This window comes from Aethalodelphis obliquidens, unplaced genomic scaffold (assembly GCF_003676395.1).
Source record: "Aethalodelphis obliquidens isolate GAN/ISIS:26980383/991018 unplaced genomic scaffold, ASM367639v1 scaffold12, whole genome shotgun sequence".
NCBI lineage: Eukaryota > Metazoa > Chordata > Mammalia > Artiodactyla > Delphinidae > Aethalodelphis > Aethalodelphis obliquidens.
Window position 1 is genome coordinate 23143645 of NW_020837956.1, and position 19577 is coordinate 23163221.

General features: G+C 47.2%; 1 protein-coding gene across 1 annotated transcript in view; it reads left to right on the forward strand.

Moving 5' to 3' along the window:
- The window catches only part of CIB4 (calcium and integrin binding family member 4), a 44298-nt gene that overhangs the window by 22672 nt on the left and 2049 nt on the right, over positions 1 to 19577 (forward strand). Inside the window, 2 exon segments of the mRNA XM_027113630.1 lie at positions 9484 to 9625; positions 18700 to 18809. Of these exon segments, the coding sequence (XP_026969431.1) occupies positions 9484 to 9625; positions 18700 to 18809 (252 nt within the window).

Genomic DNA, 19577 nt, shown 5'->3' on the forward strand with positions numbered 1-19577 from the left:
GCACTTTGGGGGCCCCAGGACCTGGGTCAGTACCTGGCACACAGCAACTCACCTATGCATTTGCTACAATGGCTTAAAATTCAGGCCACGAGCCTGTGTCTCATCCCTAGCTGAGGAAGCCACATCCTTCAGTTCTGCTGGTTTGTCCTCTGAGCAACTGCCAACTGGCATGGGCATGGGACTCAGGGTAATGCCTCAAACCCTGCCTGCTCTGCATGTGCAAGAATGCGATTTTGAGAACTTTTCTTGGGAAAAAAAAATGCATACCCAGTGCAGTTAAGAGTAGTACTGTAGACAAAGCACTGACTTAGGCGCTTTCCTCCTCCTTCTCTGGGCTTGAGTGTCCTCTCTTTGTGAAACGTAATGGTAATAGCTATCCTGCCACCTGCCTGTGAGACAGTCACAGCCTAACTCAACACCTTGCACACAGTAGGCGCTCACTCACGTTGGGTTTGGGAACTGACTGCATGACTCCAACTCAATACTGCCACCTTCTGGTAGAGTTACTCTAGTGCTGAAGGGTGACTCGGTTCAGACCCAGAACTAGGAATTCCTCCTGGGCAACAGGGTTGAAGGAAGAGAAGCCCTCCAGTTCAGCCCAGAAGCTCCATCCACCTGTGGCTTCCAATGCTCCAGGTGACAAGCTCATCCATTTCCCAAGGGGCAGCCACTTCCCAGGTAGCACAGGATTACAACGGGCTCCATCATCCACCAGATGATAGACCCGGAACTCCTGACTCTCTCTCTTTTCCCCCAGTGACCAACTCCCACCATTGGATAAGGGCCTTTTTTTTTTTTTTAAATAAACATTTAAGTCCTTTCTTTTTTAATAGAAGTACTTAATGCTGTTCATTTTCCTGTACACACTGCTTTCACTGAATACCACAAATTTTGATAGGTTGTGTTTTCATTTTTATTTAGTTCAAATTATTTTCTAATTTCCCTTGTAATCTCTTTGACTTTTTCCAAGATATCTTTCTAATTTATTGATTTTGATTTATTGATTTTCTAATTTATTGATATTGATTTCTAATTTAATGTTGTGGTCAGAGCATATTTTGTGTGATTTAAATCCTCTTAACTTTATTGAGACTTGCTGTAAGACCCAGAATATGGTCTATCTTGGTAAATGTTCCAAGTGCATTTGAAAAAAATGTGTGTACTACTGTGCTGGGTGAAGTGTTCTATCAAATGTCAAGTAAGTCAAGTTGGTTGATAGTCCTTTCAAGTCTTTTATATTCTTAATGACTTTTTTCTCTATTGTTCTATCAGTTACTGACAGAGGAATGTTGAAACTTCCAGCTATGTAATTGGATTTGTCTCTTTGAAAGAGTTTAAAATGAGAAAAAGATCTTTTATATTTACTTAGATATTTATCACTTCTGGTGTCCTTCATTGCTTCGTGTAGATCCAAGTTTCTTCTGGTATTTTCTTCTCCCTGAAGGACTTCTTTTAATATTTTTTTAGCTCTGGTCTTCTGCTGATGAATTCTCTAAGCTTTTGTTTGTCTGGGGGAAGAAGAAAGTCCTTTGCCCTTAGGTTTGAAAGATATTTTTGCTGGGTATAGAATAATTGGATGAGAGCCTTTTTTCTTTCTCTCTGAGAGTATCACTCCATATCTTTTGACTTGCTTAGTTTCTGACAACAAATCTAGAGTCTTTTTTTTTTTTTTTTTTTTTTTTTGGCTGCGTTGGCTCTTTGTTGCTGAGCAGGGGCTTTCTCTAGTTGCAGCTAGTGGGGGCTACTCTTTGTTGTGGTGCACGGGCTTCTCATTGTGGTGGCTTCTCTTGTTGTGGAGCACGACTCTAGGCACGTGGGCTCAGTAGTTGTGGCACAACGGGCTTCAGTAGTTGTGGCTCGCGGGCTCTAGAGCACAGGTCAGTAGTTGTGGTGCACGGGCTTCATTGCTCCGCGGCATGTGGGATCTTCCCGGACCAGGGCTCGAACCCGTGTCCCCTGCATTGACAGGCGGATTCTTAACCACTGTGCCACCAGGGAAGCCCGAGTCATTTTTATCTTTGTTCCTCTATATGTATGTGTCCTCCCACACCACCCCCCAATATATTTCTCTTTATTGCCGGTTTTTGGCAATTTGATTACGCTGTGCTGTGGTGTGGTTTTCTTCAAGTTTCTTCTGCTTGGGTTCTGTTGAGCTTCTTGGATCTATGGATTTATCGTTTTTCCTCACCATACTTTCCTCTACCTTCTGGAATATGTGTAGCATATTTATGATTGTTGTTTTAATATTTGCACGTGCCTATTCTGTCATTAGTGTCATTTCTGGATCTGTTTTTATTCATTGATTTTTCTACAGGTTGTGGATCTTATTTTTCTACTTTTTTGCATGACTGGTCATTTTTTATTGGAATCTGAACATTGTAAATTTCATATTGAGGTGTTTAATGTTGTATCCACTTAACTGTTATCCAGTTTTGTTCTTGGATGCAGTCTTGTTACTTGAAATGAGTTTAATCCTTTCAAGGCTTGCTTTCAAGATTTATTAAGGCAAATACTGTATACCTTTCTTATGTAACCATGGAACACTTATCAAAACTAAAACAGGGGCTTCCCTGGTGGCGCAGTGGTTGAGAATCTGCCTGCCAATGCAGGGGACATGGGTTCGAGCCCTGGTCTGGGAAGATCCCACATGCTGCGGAGCAGCTAGGCCCGTGAGCCACAACTACTGAGCCTGCGCGTCTGGAGCCTGTGCTCTGCAACAAGAGAGGCCGCGATAGTGAGAGGCCCGCGCACTGCGATGAAGAGTGGCCCCCGCTTGCCGCAACTAGAGAAAGCCCTCGCACAGAAACGAAAACCCAACACAGCCAAAATATATATTTTTTTTTTTTAAAAAAAATTAAAATTGGTGGAACACTACTAAGTTACAAACTTTAGTTGGATTTCACCAGTTTTCTTACATTTATCTTTTATCTGCTCCAGTATCCACTCCAGGATCCTATATTACGTTTAGTCTTCCTGTCTCCTTAGTCTCTTCTGATCTGTGACAGTTCCTCCATCTTGTCTTTCATGATTTTTTGGAGAGTACTGGCCAGGTATTTTTGTAGAACCTCCCTCAATTTGTGTCTTTCAGATGTGTTCTCTTGCTTAGTCTGGGGTTATGGACTTATGCAACCAACACCACAGAAGTGAAGTACCCTTCTCATCACATCGTATCAGGGGACACATAATATCAATACAATCAATCACCAGGGATGTTAACTTTCATCACTTAGTTACGGTGATGTTTCCAGGTTTCACCACTGTAAAGTCCCTTAGTGCACAGAGCTGGACAATATACGTGTATATAGTAACCCATGTATGCTAAGCACGAATATTTATTTCTATATCTATCCTTCTATCCATCTATCTAGATACCCATGAGTTCCTACTCATTAGTCTCTGACTAATCTAGCACTCCCTCTCTTGCTTATTTGTAAGTTATTTGCAACTGTAAAGAGCCCTTTTTGACTATGCACTTGCTGGAGAAATGGTGAGGAGATGTTTTTAAGCTAAGTCCAAATATTTTCCCTCTGACTTTCATATTCAGATCAAATTTCTTGTTCAATAACTTTGAGAAGACCTTTTTGAAAAAGCTTAGTTTTTTTGGCAGGGACTGAAATCTTTTTATTTACAAAGTGTAGTTTGTGTTTCCAAAAACATCACCAGCATTTGGGGTTTATTTTCGCCTTCTTTAGTTTTGTCATGCCTAGATGGGGATTGCACTGCCGTTACCTGGATACATTTCTATGCTGACATGTTTATATTCCCTTGTTCAGAACACCTTCATGCTAGGGTATATGTTATTCTTGAAACGGGAAGTGTTAGTTTGTCAATTGTCATCATCTTCCTCTGGAGGACTGAAGACTTCTAAATGAGTGTGAAATTTTATGCAGACTATAACTCTCTGGATGGGTCCCAAATTTTATCGGTTCAGATTTCAGATTATTAAAGTAATAGCAACAAAACTCTGGAATACTGTAAACTGGAACTGTGCTCTTTTTTTTTTTTTTTTTTGCGGTACGCGGGCCTCTCACCGCTGTGGCCTCTCCCATCGCGGAGCACAGGCTCCGGACGCGCAGGCTCAGCGGCCATGGCTCGCGGGCCCAGCCGCTCCGCGGCATGTGGGATCTTCCCGGACTGGGGCACGAACCCGTGTCCCCTGCATCGGCAGGCGGACTCTCAACCACTGCACCACCAGGGAAGCCCGGATCTGTGCTCTTTAATGAGCCTTGCTCCCTTTCCTGCCTCTTTCCAGCTGTTCTTCTGTCTGCTGGTGGCTGGGCTGGACCGGAGGATTCTGGCTGAGCTGGCGCTTGGCTCCGGGTGGAGAGATGGGAGAGGCACAGAGGCAGCCTCCCCTGGGCCCTTAAAACTCTCCCTGCAACACCATCAGCAGCCCTCTGCAGGGAGCTGCATGTGTGCCAGGGACGCCTGGTCACAGGGGCAGTCAGCGCCTTGGGATCTCCCTCTGGGAAGCGAGCCGCCGGAAACCTGGGGGAAGGGAACTTGGCGTTGTTGGACCAGAGACGGGCTTGGGACACTCCTGGCAGGTGCCCGCCGGGCCTCACAGAGAACTCTACCGGTCACCGCAGCCTCCAGGGCCCGGACACAGCTCTGGCCCTTGCGCTGCAGCCAATACCTGCCCTGCTCCTCACTCTGGTTCCTCCAGCATTCCCCAGCCTGATGGCCCCATGCTGCCTTCCCCTTCCGCTCTGGGCTTCTCCCTCCTTCAGCATTTGCTCCTGTCACCCTAGAGCTCTCAGAGGCCAGGGGCCAGTTCTTTGACTTCAATCTGGGCTCCATTTTTGCCCTTCTTGTCAAAAAAGGTTTTTCAGGTCATACGCTTGGCCTCATCACCACCTTTCTCTTTTGATAGTTATGTGGCACAAGGCACTGAGGTGGGAACCGTACCAGGCAGGTTCAGAAGACCTGGGTCCTGGGCTCCCGCTCGCTTGCTGAATGACCTTGGGCAAGTCAGCCCCCCACCCAGGTCCTCATTTCAACATCTGTGACATGAGGGGGTTAGTCTAGATCAGAAGCCTCCAGACATTTCTGATCACGCATTCCCAGCAATAAAAAAATACGGAGCATGCACCCATAATATGCATATGTTCACTTATAAACTCTATACCCTTACTACGAGACTAATATGTTATGAAACAAACATGCAAAATAAAAAGTTAAAATTAAAGATTACGTAAAATATTTTTTACATAAATTCTCCTTTATTTTCTATAACAAAATTTCCTCCTTTCACAATTTTATTGTTTGCTTATAATTAATAACAACAGTGTCAGGGAAAGCCATGTGATTGGATACGCTTCATTTCTCTTTGAAATCTTCCTTTAACCCTTTGAGATAGAGCCGTTTAGAAATCTGGTCTAGCTGAGTCTGTTTTCAATGGCTGTTGTAGTTGATCCAAAGAGAAGAGATACATTATTTGCTATATTAAATTACAGTACTTATTTTCAATCCCATCCACCAATTAAAGGCTTTTGATTGAAATTAAGCTAGCAGATGTCCATCCTCCATTACATTAGTCAGCGGCTCTTACAAGATAATTGGAAAGCGTTGCGTTTTTATATTTTTAACAAATGGACTCAAACTCCACTCTTCATTTGGATCATTTTCAAACAGATTAGAAAAATCTGTTTCTAATATTTTTCAGGTATGCAGACAGAAGCATCTTTATAGGTGAGATCACATGTTTTCAGCAACAAAAATCTCATTTTCAAAACGTTCTCTCCAAAGCATGAGTTTCTTTGGAAAAGCAAATACCTTCTCACTCACTGTTAAAATAAGTCACCTTTACCTTGAAGAGTCAGAAGAATTTGAATTCATATTTTGGTGGATATCTCTGAAGTAGCAAACTGTCAACAGCCACTTATCATAAAAAGCTCAGCAAATTTAGAACTCTTGTCTTTTTGTACAAGAATAAATCCTCTTCACGTTCGATGGCTATTTTAAGTGCTCTGCCAATAGATAAGCAGCAAACCTCCGTGTGGTTCAAAAGATTTTCATAGTCACTTTCTTTCTGATTACAAATCATTTTATAAGTTTTACTATATTTTAAACTCCTTAAAAAAAAACAACCAATCCCATCAATGCATCCTACAGCACTTGTGTACTTCTGGATCTAAGTTCTTCACTACAGTAGCCTGAAGGGAATGCTACAGGGAGTAGTTCCACATGTATCGACATCATTGCACCCTTACCCAGAATCCATTTCCATCAGGAAGCAGCCACTCCATCAGTGATTACACTCAGACAAATCTTCCCATAAATGGTGTCTTTATTAAGGAAGTAATGTACTGTTCAGTCTACATTGTCTCTTTCCTTTAGTGACTCACAGAAATGTGGTTCTTCATGTGTTTCATTATTGAAACAGGATCTAGGGAAACCATGTTAGAAACAGCTGTACTTTTCTTCAACTATTTAGCAAATTTTCCACAGTGTGAATTTTGCTCTAATGCATATTTCTGTACACCTTCAGCAGGATTTTCTCTGCATCTTCCGACAGAATCTGTGGTCACCGTGTTCTGTTCATGTACTGTTCTTGCTACCAGCAGGTGCCACACCAACAGCTGGCTTCCCAATCTCTGTGAAACAAGGTGTGTGTGTGTGTGTGTGTGTGTGTGTGTGTGTGTGCAGGTGGATAACAGTTACGTGACATGGGTCTAAGGGGGAGTGAATTGATTTCCTGGTAATTATTCTCCCCTCCCCCATCACTCCCAGCAAAGCCAAGTAGTGGGGCTGCCCCGAGGGAAGGGAAGATTGGTACATCGTTCAGCGGTTGGATAGACGCTTAGGCAGTGAGCTTGTTGACCCGCCTTGCACCTGTCTGAGTGCAGGAGAAGAGAACTGGAGCTGGGACTTCTCATTATGTCTGGTTGAATTCTCCTTGTTTCTACCTCATAGAGAAGAGCTCACATTTTAAGTAGGAGAGGTATCTGCCCATTTTCTTGTTCACTTGGCGTTTGTGTTATGAGCATTATCTTCAATTGTGGTTTCCTTGCAGGAATCTTGTTAAGCCGCCTATCCATTTGCGAGAGTTAATTTAGTTAAAATTTGGCAAAGTTATCTGTCAAGGCACTTAGCTAGGTGGAGCACATCACAGAAGACTGCCCTTAGCAGGATTCATCTAAGGCAGGCAAGCCAACCTTTTCTAGGGGAGGTGGAGGTTAAAAGAGGGAGGAGACAGGAGCTGGTCTGGAAGATCTAACGGGGCAGCCTGGATTCTCCCGGACCCTGGCCACTCCTCCAACATATAGGTGTATATATAGATATATATGGGATTAATCCTGTCACCTGAGAATCCTATCTACAGTGAAGATTCCTGGGTGTACTGGTTTACTAAGGCTGCCATAACGAAGTATCCCAACTATGTAGATTGCACAACAGAAATTTACTGTCTCACAGTTCTGGAGGCTGGAAGCCTGAGACCATGGTGTCTGCAGGGCTGGTTCCTTCTGAGCGCTGTGAGGAAGCATCTTTTCCGTGCCTGTCTCCTGGCTTCTGGTAGTTTTCTGGCAATCGTTGGCATTCCTTGGCTTGTACACACGTCACCCCGATCTCTGCCTTCACCTTCACGTGGTGTTCTCCCTGACTGCATGTCTCTGTATCTAAATTTCCCCTTTTATAAGGACACCATTCATATTGGATGCGGGGCCCACCCTACTTCATATACGCTCATCTTAACTAATCACGTCTACAACGACCCTATTTCCAAATGAGGTCACATTCTGAGGTACTGGGGATCAGAGCGCCAACATATAAATTTGGGGGGAGCCACAGTTCAATCCATAACACTGGGCTACACCCCAGACCTTCTAAATCAGGATCTCTGAGGGTGGGAGTCACAATTCATGGTTTTAAGAAGGACCTCAGATAACTTGTGTGCTCACTAAGGTTTGAGAACTGCACAGCCACGTGGGGTGATTCAGAATGTCCTCTCTCCCTTCTCAAATATATAGGAATACCAAATAAAATTAAACCATAGATTTTAACATTGTAGCTGAGTTCAAAAGAAATGAAAGAGAAATTTTCATGACCCCAAAATGGAGACATCAAAACCAGAGAACGAAGTGTTGGCTGAAGCTAGGGCAGCCCTAAGGAGTGACAGACAAGGACAGGGGCTCAGAGAGGCTGGGGACGGGGTTTAGTGAGGGAGATGATAGGGCCGTGTGTGCAGTGGAACTAGTCCTTTTGCATGAAGCCTGGAGCCTTGAAGAAATACCTTGTCAGTGAAAGGGCACTAGAAAAATCAACTAAAGATTTGTTTCAACTAACTAAAAATTTGGAATACTGAGGAACTGCTGTGTGAATTCGCAGAATCAAATAGCTTCCTTAGCTGAGATGCATCTAAGGAAAAGGAAGTTTGGTTGGTGAGAAGGGAGGGATCAGAGGTCATTTTGGAACACCAGAACAGAGCTGGGATCTGGTAAGGCCTGCCAGCAGGCAGGGTGAGTTTAGAGCAGGCACGGGCTGGGCCCCTGAGCAATTGCGGGCCAAGGAATCTTAGCAGGTGGGGGTGGATTAGAGACACAGAAAGCAGGAAGACAAGGATGCCAAAATGGACCTGCTACTTTTAAATATTTCCAAGCTTGTTCTGTGACTTTAACTCTCATTAGATCTGCCCATCCCTTCTAACCCACAGCCCACCCCACCTGCCCATTCCTGGGGCCTGGATGGAGAGTAGCAAGGTGACCTTAGTGAGCTGCCTCTGAACGGGTTGAGAAGTGGCTGGGGTGTTTGCTTAGAACATTGTAGTACCAGCTCAGAAGGGACCGTTCATGAATGACCCTGGCCAGGCCCAATTTAGGGGAATCAGAGTTTCTAAACTCACATGACCCTTACCCATTTGGGACTCGAATGTGAGAACGAGCTGGTTTAAAAATGAAAATTGCTGTACAAATTATAATATCTGTAGACGTTACATAACAACTTACAGCTACCATCTGTTGAGTGTTACTTATTAGTCATTGTGCAATTTTAAACCTATCCTATTTAATCCTCACAACAAACCTATTAAGTAGGTATAGTATTATCCCACCCTATCCTGTAGATGAGAAATCTTAGGCCCTGGAGATTATGTGAAATAATCACTAGTAAATAGTGAAGCCAGGACTGAAGCCTGGGGCTGTCTGACTTCTCCATCAATATGTTGATAGTAGGTAACTCTGGAGAGTGAATTATAAACAATTTTTATCCCATTTTTAACAAGCAGAAAATGAGCCTGTGGAATGTACGTGTAGGAGATGACAGTGGGGAGAGTGATGTTAAGCGTGGTCCTTCAGCCCAGGTACCCTCCGTCGTGTCCATGGTCCCGGCTTATTGACCCAACATCTATGCCAATATTTAGGTTGCTGTTATTGTTTTCTTCTCAAACCCAGGACACTGTGCTTCTCATAGATTAACAAGACCCAGGGAGGCATGAACCTGACGTGCATAAGCCTCCCTCCCCTTTTTCCTCCTCCCCACCCACAGGTCAACCCTTTCAGAGACCGAATCTGCAGAGTGTTCTCCCACGACGATGCGTTCTCCTTCGAGGATGTGCGGGGCATGGCATCTGTGTTTAGCGAGCAGGCCTGCCCGAGCTTGAAGATCGAGTACGCCTTCCGCATTTACGGTGGGTGCTGTGGGGACAATTGCCATGGAATAAATACCGCAAGTGGAATCCATCGACGTCAACGCATTGGTGTGATGACGTTAGTTGGGGTTTCCTTGAGTATTCATGGGCACTATGCTTCTCAAGTGCTGTAGACTTTTTTTAACGGTTGAGGAGTACTACTCTCATGGGTTGATGACTTCCCCTCCATGCCATCAGAGGCAAATGGAGTCATCGGTGTTGATATTTCATGACCGTAGTGTGAGCAGGCCAGAGAGAGAGAGAGAGAGAAAGACAGGACTATATATGTGTATGAAGGAGTTATGTTTATTTTGAAGAAGTTAAGAGATTTAAACACTGAAGCTAGTTCAGCCACTAGATAGCTAAGAAACCTTGGACACATCATTTTAATTTTTAGGACCTCAGGTTCCTCATCTTAAAAATGAGGGGGTTGAGATCATCTCTGAGGCCCTATGGCATTTTTTGTTTCTGATCTCGTCTGGGAGCCACAAGGCTCCGCTAAAGTTCTGCTCTGTAGCGGTTCCACGAACCCTTCCTCATGAACACTTAGCACATCCAGGATCCCTGAAATTCTCAAAAGGGACCAAAAGGAAAGAAACAAAGTCTTCAAACAGACCACATGCAAGGCTTCAGGCTCATCATGACAAATCCTTGGCCCAAAGGACTTGTACATTTAGGTTTGTATAGTTTGGCATCTCACCTGCCTTCTTTTTCTGTCAGCTCCCCCTCTGTCTCCACAGGGTGGACACCATCTTATTCCTGCCTCACCCAAGCGGAGTTGGATAGAATGGGGTGGAGGACTTTTAAACCAGATGCACCTATGAGAGCTCAGTGTTCCCATCTGTAAAAAGGGCTTAATGATATTTTTGTATCTGATATGTTCTCAAGCTTAGTATTCAGTAAACTCAAATGAAATCACAGGTTCCCCTGCTGAGAATAGCTGAGTAAGCTCCTATCATACTGTCACTTCTGCAGATAGCTACTATAAACTCTAAACGAAATATAAATATCAACTACCTGATGGCACTAGAAAGCTACCAGAAGCAGAGTTGACACTTGAAAAAAGGAAATGGTACTGAATGGTTCTCCCCCTTTTAGTTTTTTACTTTTTTAGCCTGAAGGTGAGCTTCAGTAAGTGGCATCATGGACTGATAGAAACCCTGATCTCTTTCTGACTTGAAGGATCAGAGAGTTTGGGGCACTTTTCCCCTCAAAAGTGAAAAGAGAGGAGAGTCCATGAAAGAAATCCAGAAGAAGGGAGGCAAATTTTGTGTAAAAACTATGAACAAATCTCATTCTGACCTCTAAACCATATATACCAGGGCAGACTCAAAGCAACTCAGGTAAGGATAAAAGAACTGAATGGAGATTTGAGCTGCCACTGCATTTTAACAAGGTCCCTGTGTGACAGGGTTTGCAGTTTAAGTCCAATCAGTTGCCCAGTAGAATCAAAAATTCAGCACTCTTTGGAAGAATATAACAGAAACCAGAGTTTCCACATAAAGCATTTATAATGACTAAGATACAATCCAAAATTATTCAATATATTAAATTTTTTAATGATTCATTCTCAAGAATGGGGACTGATTCCAAAATCCCAGATATTGGAATTAGCTGATAAGTGTCTTTGAACAGTTATTATAATCATGCCCAATGATGTAAGAGAAAATATGCTCCTGATGAATGGAAAGATAGGAATTCTCAGCAGAAAAAGAGAAACTATAAAGAAAGAATCAAATGGAAAATACAGAACTCAAAAATAAAATATCTGAACTAAAAATCTACTGGATGGGCTTAGCAGGAGAATCAAGATGACAGGAAAGAGTCAGTAAACCTGAAGATAGAGATCAACAGAAATATAATCCAATCTGAAGAACACAGAGAAAAAAATATGAAGAGAAAAAAGGAACAGAGCCTGAGGGACGTGCTGGACAACAGGAAGTTCAAACATATATTTAACTGGAGTCTCAGAAGGAGAGGAGAGAATGAACGGGGCAGAAAAGATATTTGAAGAAATAATGGCCCCAAGTGTCCTAAATCTGATGACACACATTTACAATGAACATCAGGCAGGGTGAGTACAAGTGAAATCACACACCCCAACTCAGTTGGCTTAGTCCCCACCCCCATCCACTAGTCTTCCTCCTTGTTTACCCCACGTATTTCTGGGAGTCCCCAGAGAGTTTCCAAGGTGTTCAAGGAGTTCTGGTTCACGAGCTGTGCTACCCGCTGTCAGGCCTTCCGCCACAGAGCACACGCTGTGCTATCTCTAGCCTCTTCTGTCTTCTGTCAGTACTATCCTGGATGGGGCAGCTCTTCTGGGTGGAAAATGCTGGCCCAGGCTACGTGCTCTCTTCAGGTTGTAAGTAACAGGAATTTACCTGTGTAAAAGGCATCAGATGGGGGCTTCCTTGGTGACGCAGTGGATAAGAATCTGCCTGCCAATGCAGGGGACACGGGTTCGAGCCATGGTCCGGGAAGATCCCACATGCTGTGGAGCAACTAAGCCCGTGCGCCACAACTACTGAGCCTGCGTTCTAGAGCCTGCGAGCCACAGCTACTGAAGCCCGTGTGCCTAGAGCCCGTGCTCTGCAACAAGAGAAACCACCGCAGTGAGAAGCCTGTGCACCGCAATGAAGAGTAGCCCCTGCTCGCTGCAACTGGAGAAAGCCCACGTGCAGCAACGAAGACCCAACGCAGCCAAAAATAAATAAATAAAATAAAATAATTCTTTTTAAAGACAACAGATGAAGAGCAGCAGTACATTAGTTTTCCATCGCTGTGTAATAAGTCACCACAAACTTAGTGGCTTCAGATGACACATATTTATAATCTCACAGTTTCTGTGGGTTAAGAGTCTGGACACAACTTAGTCGGTTCCTCGCCTTAGCGTTTCGCAAGGCTGCAGTCAAGGCTGCGGCTGGCCTGCGTGCTCGCCTAGAGAATGCTTGACGGGGGATGAATCTACTTACAGGCTCACTCCAGTTGTTGGCAGAATTCATCTCCTTGTGTCTACAGAGCTTAGAGCCCGGGCTTCTCTCTGGCTATTGACTGGAGGCTGCCCTCAGTTTCCAGAGGGTGACCTGTGCTTCTCGTCACATGGGCCTTCCAACATGGCCACTTGCTTCTTGAAAGACGGCTAGGGAGTCTCTGGAGCCAGTCTGCTGGCAATATAACATATTGTAATCAGGAAATGACATCTCTGTTGCCAAATTCCACTGCTTAGAATTAAGTGCCCACCCACACAAGAGGGGTATGTGGATTATACAAAAGCGTGAACGCCAAGAGGTGCAGATCATGGGGGGAGGAGGCCATTGGAGCTTGTTCACTATAAGCAGCATGGAACCCATGGTAGAAGTGAAGCAGGCCTCCCGAGAGCCTAGGCTGCAGCTGGAAAGTGGCCAGGAAGCGAGGTAGCTACTTCCTCCTTTTCTCTCTGTTGCTGCCTGGTCTCTCATCTCTGCTTCTCTCCGTGTGCCTTCTCTTTCTGCTGATCTGATTTTTAAGTCTCTGGGCCTATGGGCCAGAGATGACCACCCTGGCCTCCACATGGCCTTTGGGCTTCACTATGACGGACCAGCCACAAGCATCTCTGTTTCTCACTTCTGTTTTCTCGAGAGATGCTGATTGGCTCAGCCAAACCAGGGATCCAGCTGCCCCTAGGTTAGGGGACCGACCTTGTCCAATAAACCACAACCAAGAAGAAGCAGAGTCACATAAATAAACATGGCTCCAGAGACCAACCACTGGGGGTGGAGATGCTGCTCAGAAATGGTAAAGAGTAGGCTGGGCAGATGTTCCGAAAGATGTCTGCCTCAGCTGTCTTTCCGTGGTTTGTAGAGCTAAACAAAAAAAACACCCAAACCTTCAGGGAACTTAGAAGAGTAGCAGGTTCTCTTGCTGTTCAAGCCTCAGGAGCTCAGTTGCGTTCAGCTCAGGAGTGGGGAGAATGCCCTTCCTCCTGAAAAGTCAGACAGGGTCACATCGAGGAGCAGACACTCCCTGTCCCCCACACTGTCCCTGTATCTTCCCCCCGGCCCTCTCTCCAGGGCCCCCTCGGGCAGTTTCCTTCCTCCTTGAGCTCAAGTACAAAAACAAAAAGCACAGAGCCTTCATGCAAATCAGCAGATGCCTAGGGACTCATAAACTCCAAGGCTTCATCAGCGAGACTCGGGCAAATCTGAATTCTCTTCGGGCTGAGAAGATTTGTTACCTCACGGAGCTGTCAGCAAGATTAAAGATGGGCCTGGTGCCTGGCCTGTGACGGCTGCTCTATACATTGAGGTGGTACTGGTAGCAGTGAAGGAAGAAGAGGAGGAATAAAAAGAAGGGTCAGGAGAAGGAGGAAGAAAGGAGAGGATGGTGCTGGTGATGGTCTTGATGATCGTTCTTAGCCAAAGTCTGAAGACCTCACTCAGTGTTCTAACCCCTCATTACACCAAGTGTGGCCTAGGTACCAGCAGCATCAACGTTGCCAGAGAGCTTGCTAGAAATGCAGAATTTCAGGTCTCACCTTCCACTTACTGAATCAGAATCTGCCTTTTAACAAGACCCCCAGGTGGTTTCTCTGCACCTTAAAGTTTCAGAAGCATGGCTCTAACCCACTGGTTCTCCCACATGGCTGTTCACTGGGATTACCCCCGGAGTTTTTAAGGCCTATGGTTGCTTGGGTCCCAGCTGCAGAGATTTGATGTAATGGTGTTGGGTATGCCCTGGTTGGTGGGCTTTTCTAAAACTCTCTGGGTGATTCTTTTATATATATATATAAATTTATTTATTTTATTTATTTACTTCTGGCTGTGTTGGGTCTTTGTTGCTGCATGCAGGCTTTCTCTAGTTGCGGCGAGCGGGGGCTACTCTTTGTTGCGGTGCGCAGGCTTCTCATCGCGGTGGCTTCTCTTGTTGCAGAGCACGGTCTCTAGGCACACAGGCTTCAGTAGTTGCGGCACATGGGCTCAGTAATTGTGGCTTGCGGGCTCTAGAGCGCAGGCTCAGTAGTTGTGGCACACAGGCTTCGTTGCTCCGCGGCATGTGGGATCTTCCTGGACAAGGGCTTGAACCCGTATCCCCTGCATTGGCAGGCGGATTCTTAACCACTGCCCCACCAGGGAAGTCCTCCCTGGGTGATTGTAAGGTGCAGCAGAGTTTGAGAACTACTGCTCTGACCTACTGTATCAGTTAGGATTGCACTTAGTTATGTGTAAGAACATCCCTGTTTAAAAAAAAAAAAATCCTGGATTCAGGCAGTCCAGAGCTGAGGTAATGGCTCCCGGAAGCAACCGAGGGCCTGGCTCCTTCAAGCCTCCTAATCTCCCGTCTTTAATGGGACTGTTGTCCTCAGAGTCACCAGATATTTTCTGTGCCTACAGGCATCTCGTCATTCCAGGCAGGAAGAAAAAGGGACGTGAGAGGGGATAAGGACAAAATGGATGTTCAAAGGCACAGACGAAGTCTACTCTTCTTTTACAGACTTTCTTGGAAGCTCCACCCAGCAACTTTGGCTATAACTTCATTGGCTGGAACTGTGTTACATGGTCACGCATAGCCACAAAGGAGACTGGAAGGTTGAGTATTTTAAGCTGGACATGGTGTCATCGTGAACAAGAATTGCAATTCTGTTAGGAGGAAGGAAGGGGTGAACGGCTCTCGGTCAAGTCCAGCAGGCCAGCCACACCTACCAGGACATACCCACTGGGCTCCAGTTTCTGCTTTGAGGGACCCTCCTGGCCTCCAACTGATCGATCCCCCTCTCTCAGCACCTCTGGGGAGACCAGCATCCCAGCACTACTTTCCTGCTCCAGTCAGCACGGCTTCCACCAGTTGTGAATTACCCTCAGCCGGAGCACCTGCAGCGGATCTCCCCAAACCTTCCCAGGATCTGACACAGGGATGCTAGTGGCTGGGAGAGGCGAAGAGGCAACCTCAGTTCCGTGGGAACAGTGGTGAAAGCCTGCCTTGCCTCACTCCATCAAATGAGCTAATTTTTGTGAAAGTACTTTGTAAATTGCAAAGAATAACAGGACAGAGAGACTGGGATGATGATGGTCAGAGGCTTTTGGGGGGACATGAAGGCTGAGCCCATCAGCTCTCTAATCTCCCTCGTTGCTGGGAAACAGCAAGAAGAAGACCCTCCTCTCCCCAGAGTGGCCAGACGCAGGACATGAGGCTGCTGAGGCCACATGGGCTGGCCAGTCGCCTAGAGCTCCCTGCCCCCAGCCCTTTCCCAGGCTGTTCTGCCCTTGCACCACCAAAGAAGGAGAACTGTCCAGGACTACATTTTACTCCAGCAAATTATTCTGTTTTCAGGTGGCTTGGGACCAAAGCCATGTCGCTTTGCTGCAGTCTCTGCACATGGGAGCTGGGCCAGCAGGACTCCTGGGGACAATGCGGGGCCTCAGGGAGAGGCTGCAGAGCTTCTCATCGGCAGTGCAATGTCACTGCGGGGACCCAGTCACCAGTCCCTCCAGTCCAGGGCTGGCCCCTCTGCACCTCCCCCCACCAGATCTGATCCATTACCCATGGCGTGTCATAGCAGAGCTGTGCAGGGAGAGCTCAGGTGAACATCTTGGACCTTAGCCTCCGGCCCCTGATCAACATTCAGCCAGGGGAGAGCCCCCTGCTTAAGGGGTTAGGTGCTTAGTTGTACCTTCCACATCCATACCCTTCCTGGGGAAACAGAGACAAAAGTCTAGGCTCTACCATGGAAGGATCCTATGACATCAGCAAATGCACTCCTCCACTCTGGGCCCAGCTAAAAATTGGACATTTTAGAGTTACGAGTGATTGAGAGCATAGACTGAGCATAGAGTCAGACTTCCAGGGTTTCCTCTTGTTTCCATCGCTTACCAATGTGTGACCTTGGGTGGTTCATTCATTCACTCACTCAACAAATATTCATTGAGCACCTGCTCTGTTCCAGGCACTATTCTAGGAGTCAGGAATACAGTAGTGACCAAAAGATAAAACCTTCTGCCCTCGTGGAATTTATGTTCTGGTGAAGGGAAATAAACAAGCTGACGAGTGAAACATGTAGTGTGTTAGGTAGTCTTAGGTGTTGGGAGAAAACGAAGCAGAGAAAGGGACAGGAAGTGTAACTTTAGACAGATTCTGAGCAGTGCCCTGGGGGAAGCTGGCATTTGAATAAAGACCCAAAGGAACTCTGGGGTGAGTGTGTGCCAGGAAGGGGGAACCACAGTGCAAAGGTCCTGAGGCAGGAGCGTGCCTGGCCCGATGGAGGAATGGCGAAGAGGCAGAGTGAGGGCAGGATGGACCTCGGGGATCACTGTTGGGACCGGGCTGTCCTCTGGCTAAGATGGGAGGCTGTGAAGGATGAACAGGACCACTCTGGCTGCTGAGTGGAGAAGAGACTGAAGGGGGCAGACTGAGAACAGGGAAGCTGGTTAGGAGGCTGCTGCGGGGTCTTAGAGAGCTGTGATGGTGGCTGGACCAGGGTGGGGGCAGTGCAGTGAGGAGGAGACCTCAGGCTGTGTTTACTGCCTCTGGAGCTAGACCTGGGAGGGAGAAGACAGTCAAGGATGACTCCAACCTGACTGGCCAAGAGACTGGAAGGGTAGAGTTACCCATTCGCCAAGGGGCAGCTCTGAGTGCTGCAGGTTAGGGGCCAGGGTGGAGGGGGGCGTATCAGGAGTTGGGTTTGAACAGGTTGAGTTTAAGAGAACTGTTAGTCCTCCAGGTAGAGAGGGCAGGAACGCAGGTGGATATATGAACCTGGAGTTCAGGGAGAAGCCCAGGCTGGAGACACAAATTTGGGATTCATCAGTGTATTGATGAGGTAATAGGCTGAAATGAGATTAAGGAAGTAAACATGGTTATTTAATCTCTGTGTGTCTCAGTTTCTGCATCTGTGTTATGAGAATTAAATGCAGTGAAATACAAAGCACTTAGACCATAGTCTGGCCCCTCTGTCTGTCATGCTGGTAATTATTGTACCTGCCTAAGTTGACTGCATTTACTACATGGCTGATGAGCGGTTCAGGGACTGTGTTGGGTGTCCCAGGGGAGGGCTGTCAAGAATGTCAGTACCATTGTCTCATCCTGGCATTCAAGGCCCTTTGCAGTTTGGCTCACCTTCCAGACATCCTCTGACCTTCTCCCAAGCCTCCACTCCCCTCAAAACTAACTGATCACCTGGCGTTGTTCCTTCTCTGCCACTGTCCCCAGTGACCCTGACCCTGACACCTCCTCCAGTTGCCATCTCTGCAGTCCCATTTAGTGCTGCTCTGATGCCTCTTCTTCCAAGAAGTCTTCCTCATTCACACCCCCAACCCCAACCAGACAAGAACACGCCCATCGGGAAACGCTCGGGGTCCTTGGGATGCCTGTTCCTCTCTTCCTGGAGCCAAGCCACTCGGGCACCTGACAGTCTCCCGTGCACCCCAACCCAACCTGGGAGCTCCTTGTCGGCAGGACCCAGCCTGGTGCATCTCTGTGCCTGATGCAGGGTGACAGGTGCAGGGACTTGTGCCCAGGTCCTCTGGCTCCAAAGCCAGGCTGCTTCCTACTCCTCCTTGCTGCTCACCTCCTAGCCACCAAAAGATATACTGACCTGTAAGTTCCAGGGTTGGAATTTCCACAGCATGATGGTAGATGTGGGACCCGGGGGCCAGCCTAGCCAGGTCTGAATGCCAGCCCTTTCACTTCCTGGCTGTGTGGACAAACCAGAAAACCCTCTGTGCCTCAGTTTCCCTTTGGTAAAGTGAGACTCATAAAAAGTTAATTGTGAAGATTCAGTGAGTTAAAACAGGTGAAGATCTCAGGAAAAGTCTGAGCAGGTAGTACAGACCCAACCAATGCCTATTATTATTATTATTATTAAAGCACCACCTTTGCCTGCAGCCTGCCCTGCCGTTGCTGAGCCCCACCCCTTAGGCCTGCCCAGGTCTCCCTGAGTCCCAGGTTCTAGGCCCACCTGGTATAGTTGGGCTCTGCGGGGCCTCCCAGGGGCTGGTGGGAGTCTGTAGGTCCTGGCTGGTGCCGTGGCCCCAGGACTCTTGGAGGCCGAGGAAGCCCCTTTCCTCTCACCCTTCCTCTCAGGCCCCGCCTCCTCTTTGCAGATTTTAATGAGAATGGCTTCATCGAGGAGGAGGACCTGTAGAGGATCATCCTTCAACTGCTCAACAGAGACGACGCGTCAGAGGACCTGCTGACCGACCTCAGCAGCCACGTGTGTGCTCTGGGCCGCGGGACGGTGGCTGGCGTGGGCCCCGCTATCACCTGAAGCCTCTTGATGGCAGGCAGGGTGAGGGGCACTGAGGGATGGGTGCTCACTGGAAGCAACTACTCCCAATTTTCTGTCCTTCCTCCAGAATCATGACTCCCTTCCTGGGTTTCCAGATCAGTAGCCCACCCCAAGGGGCCCTCCCAGCAACACTGCAGCCACTGCAGGCAGGTGGGCCAACAGCAGGTCAGCCTCAGGTGCACACTTCACAACATCCCCTCTCCTACACCAGCACAACTCCCAGGTGTCCTAGAGTGACAGTCCAAAGTACGGCAGGACATGAAGACAACCATGGACCCATTTGTCCTAAGACCATGAGAACATTTTGGTCTGGATGGGAAGTAGGAGCAGATAAAACCATGAGGGCTCATCGCTGCCTCCCCACCCTGACTGAGCCCCTTGCAGTGCAGAGCCCCTGCCTGTGACTGGGTGACAACAGCGGATGGGGGATGTCACCCTGTCCATCACCCCACACCCGTTCTCACTGCCAAGTTTGTCCTGGAGGCACCAAGAGGACTCTTCCCATGATGAGACCAGCCCACAAGGTCCCAGACAGCCACGCACATGACCTCATCTCTCTGCACGTCCGTGTCCTTGTCTGGGGCAGGGAGAGAGCACCTGCCTCCCAGGGGACTCCAGGGACGCTGAGCACCCAGCGAGAGCTTGGCTCACGGTAGCACTCAGCATGTGCTGATTGCCCCCCACACCTGCACC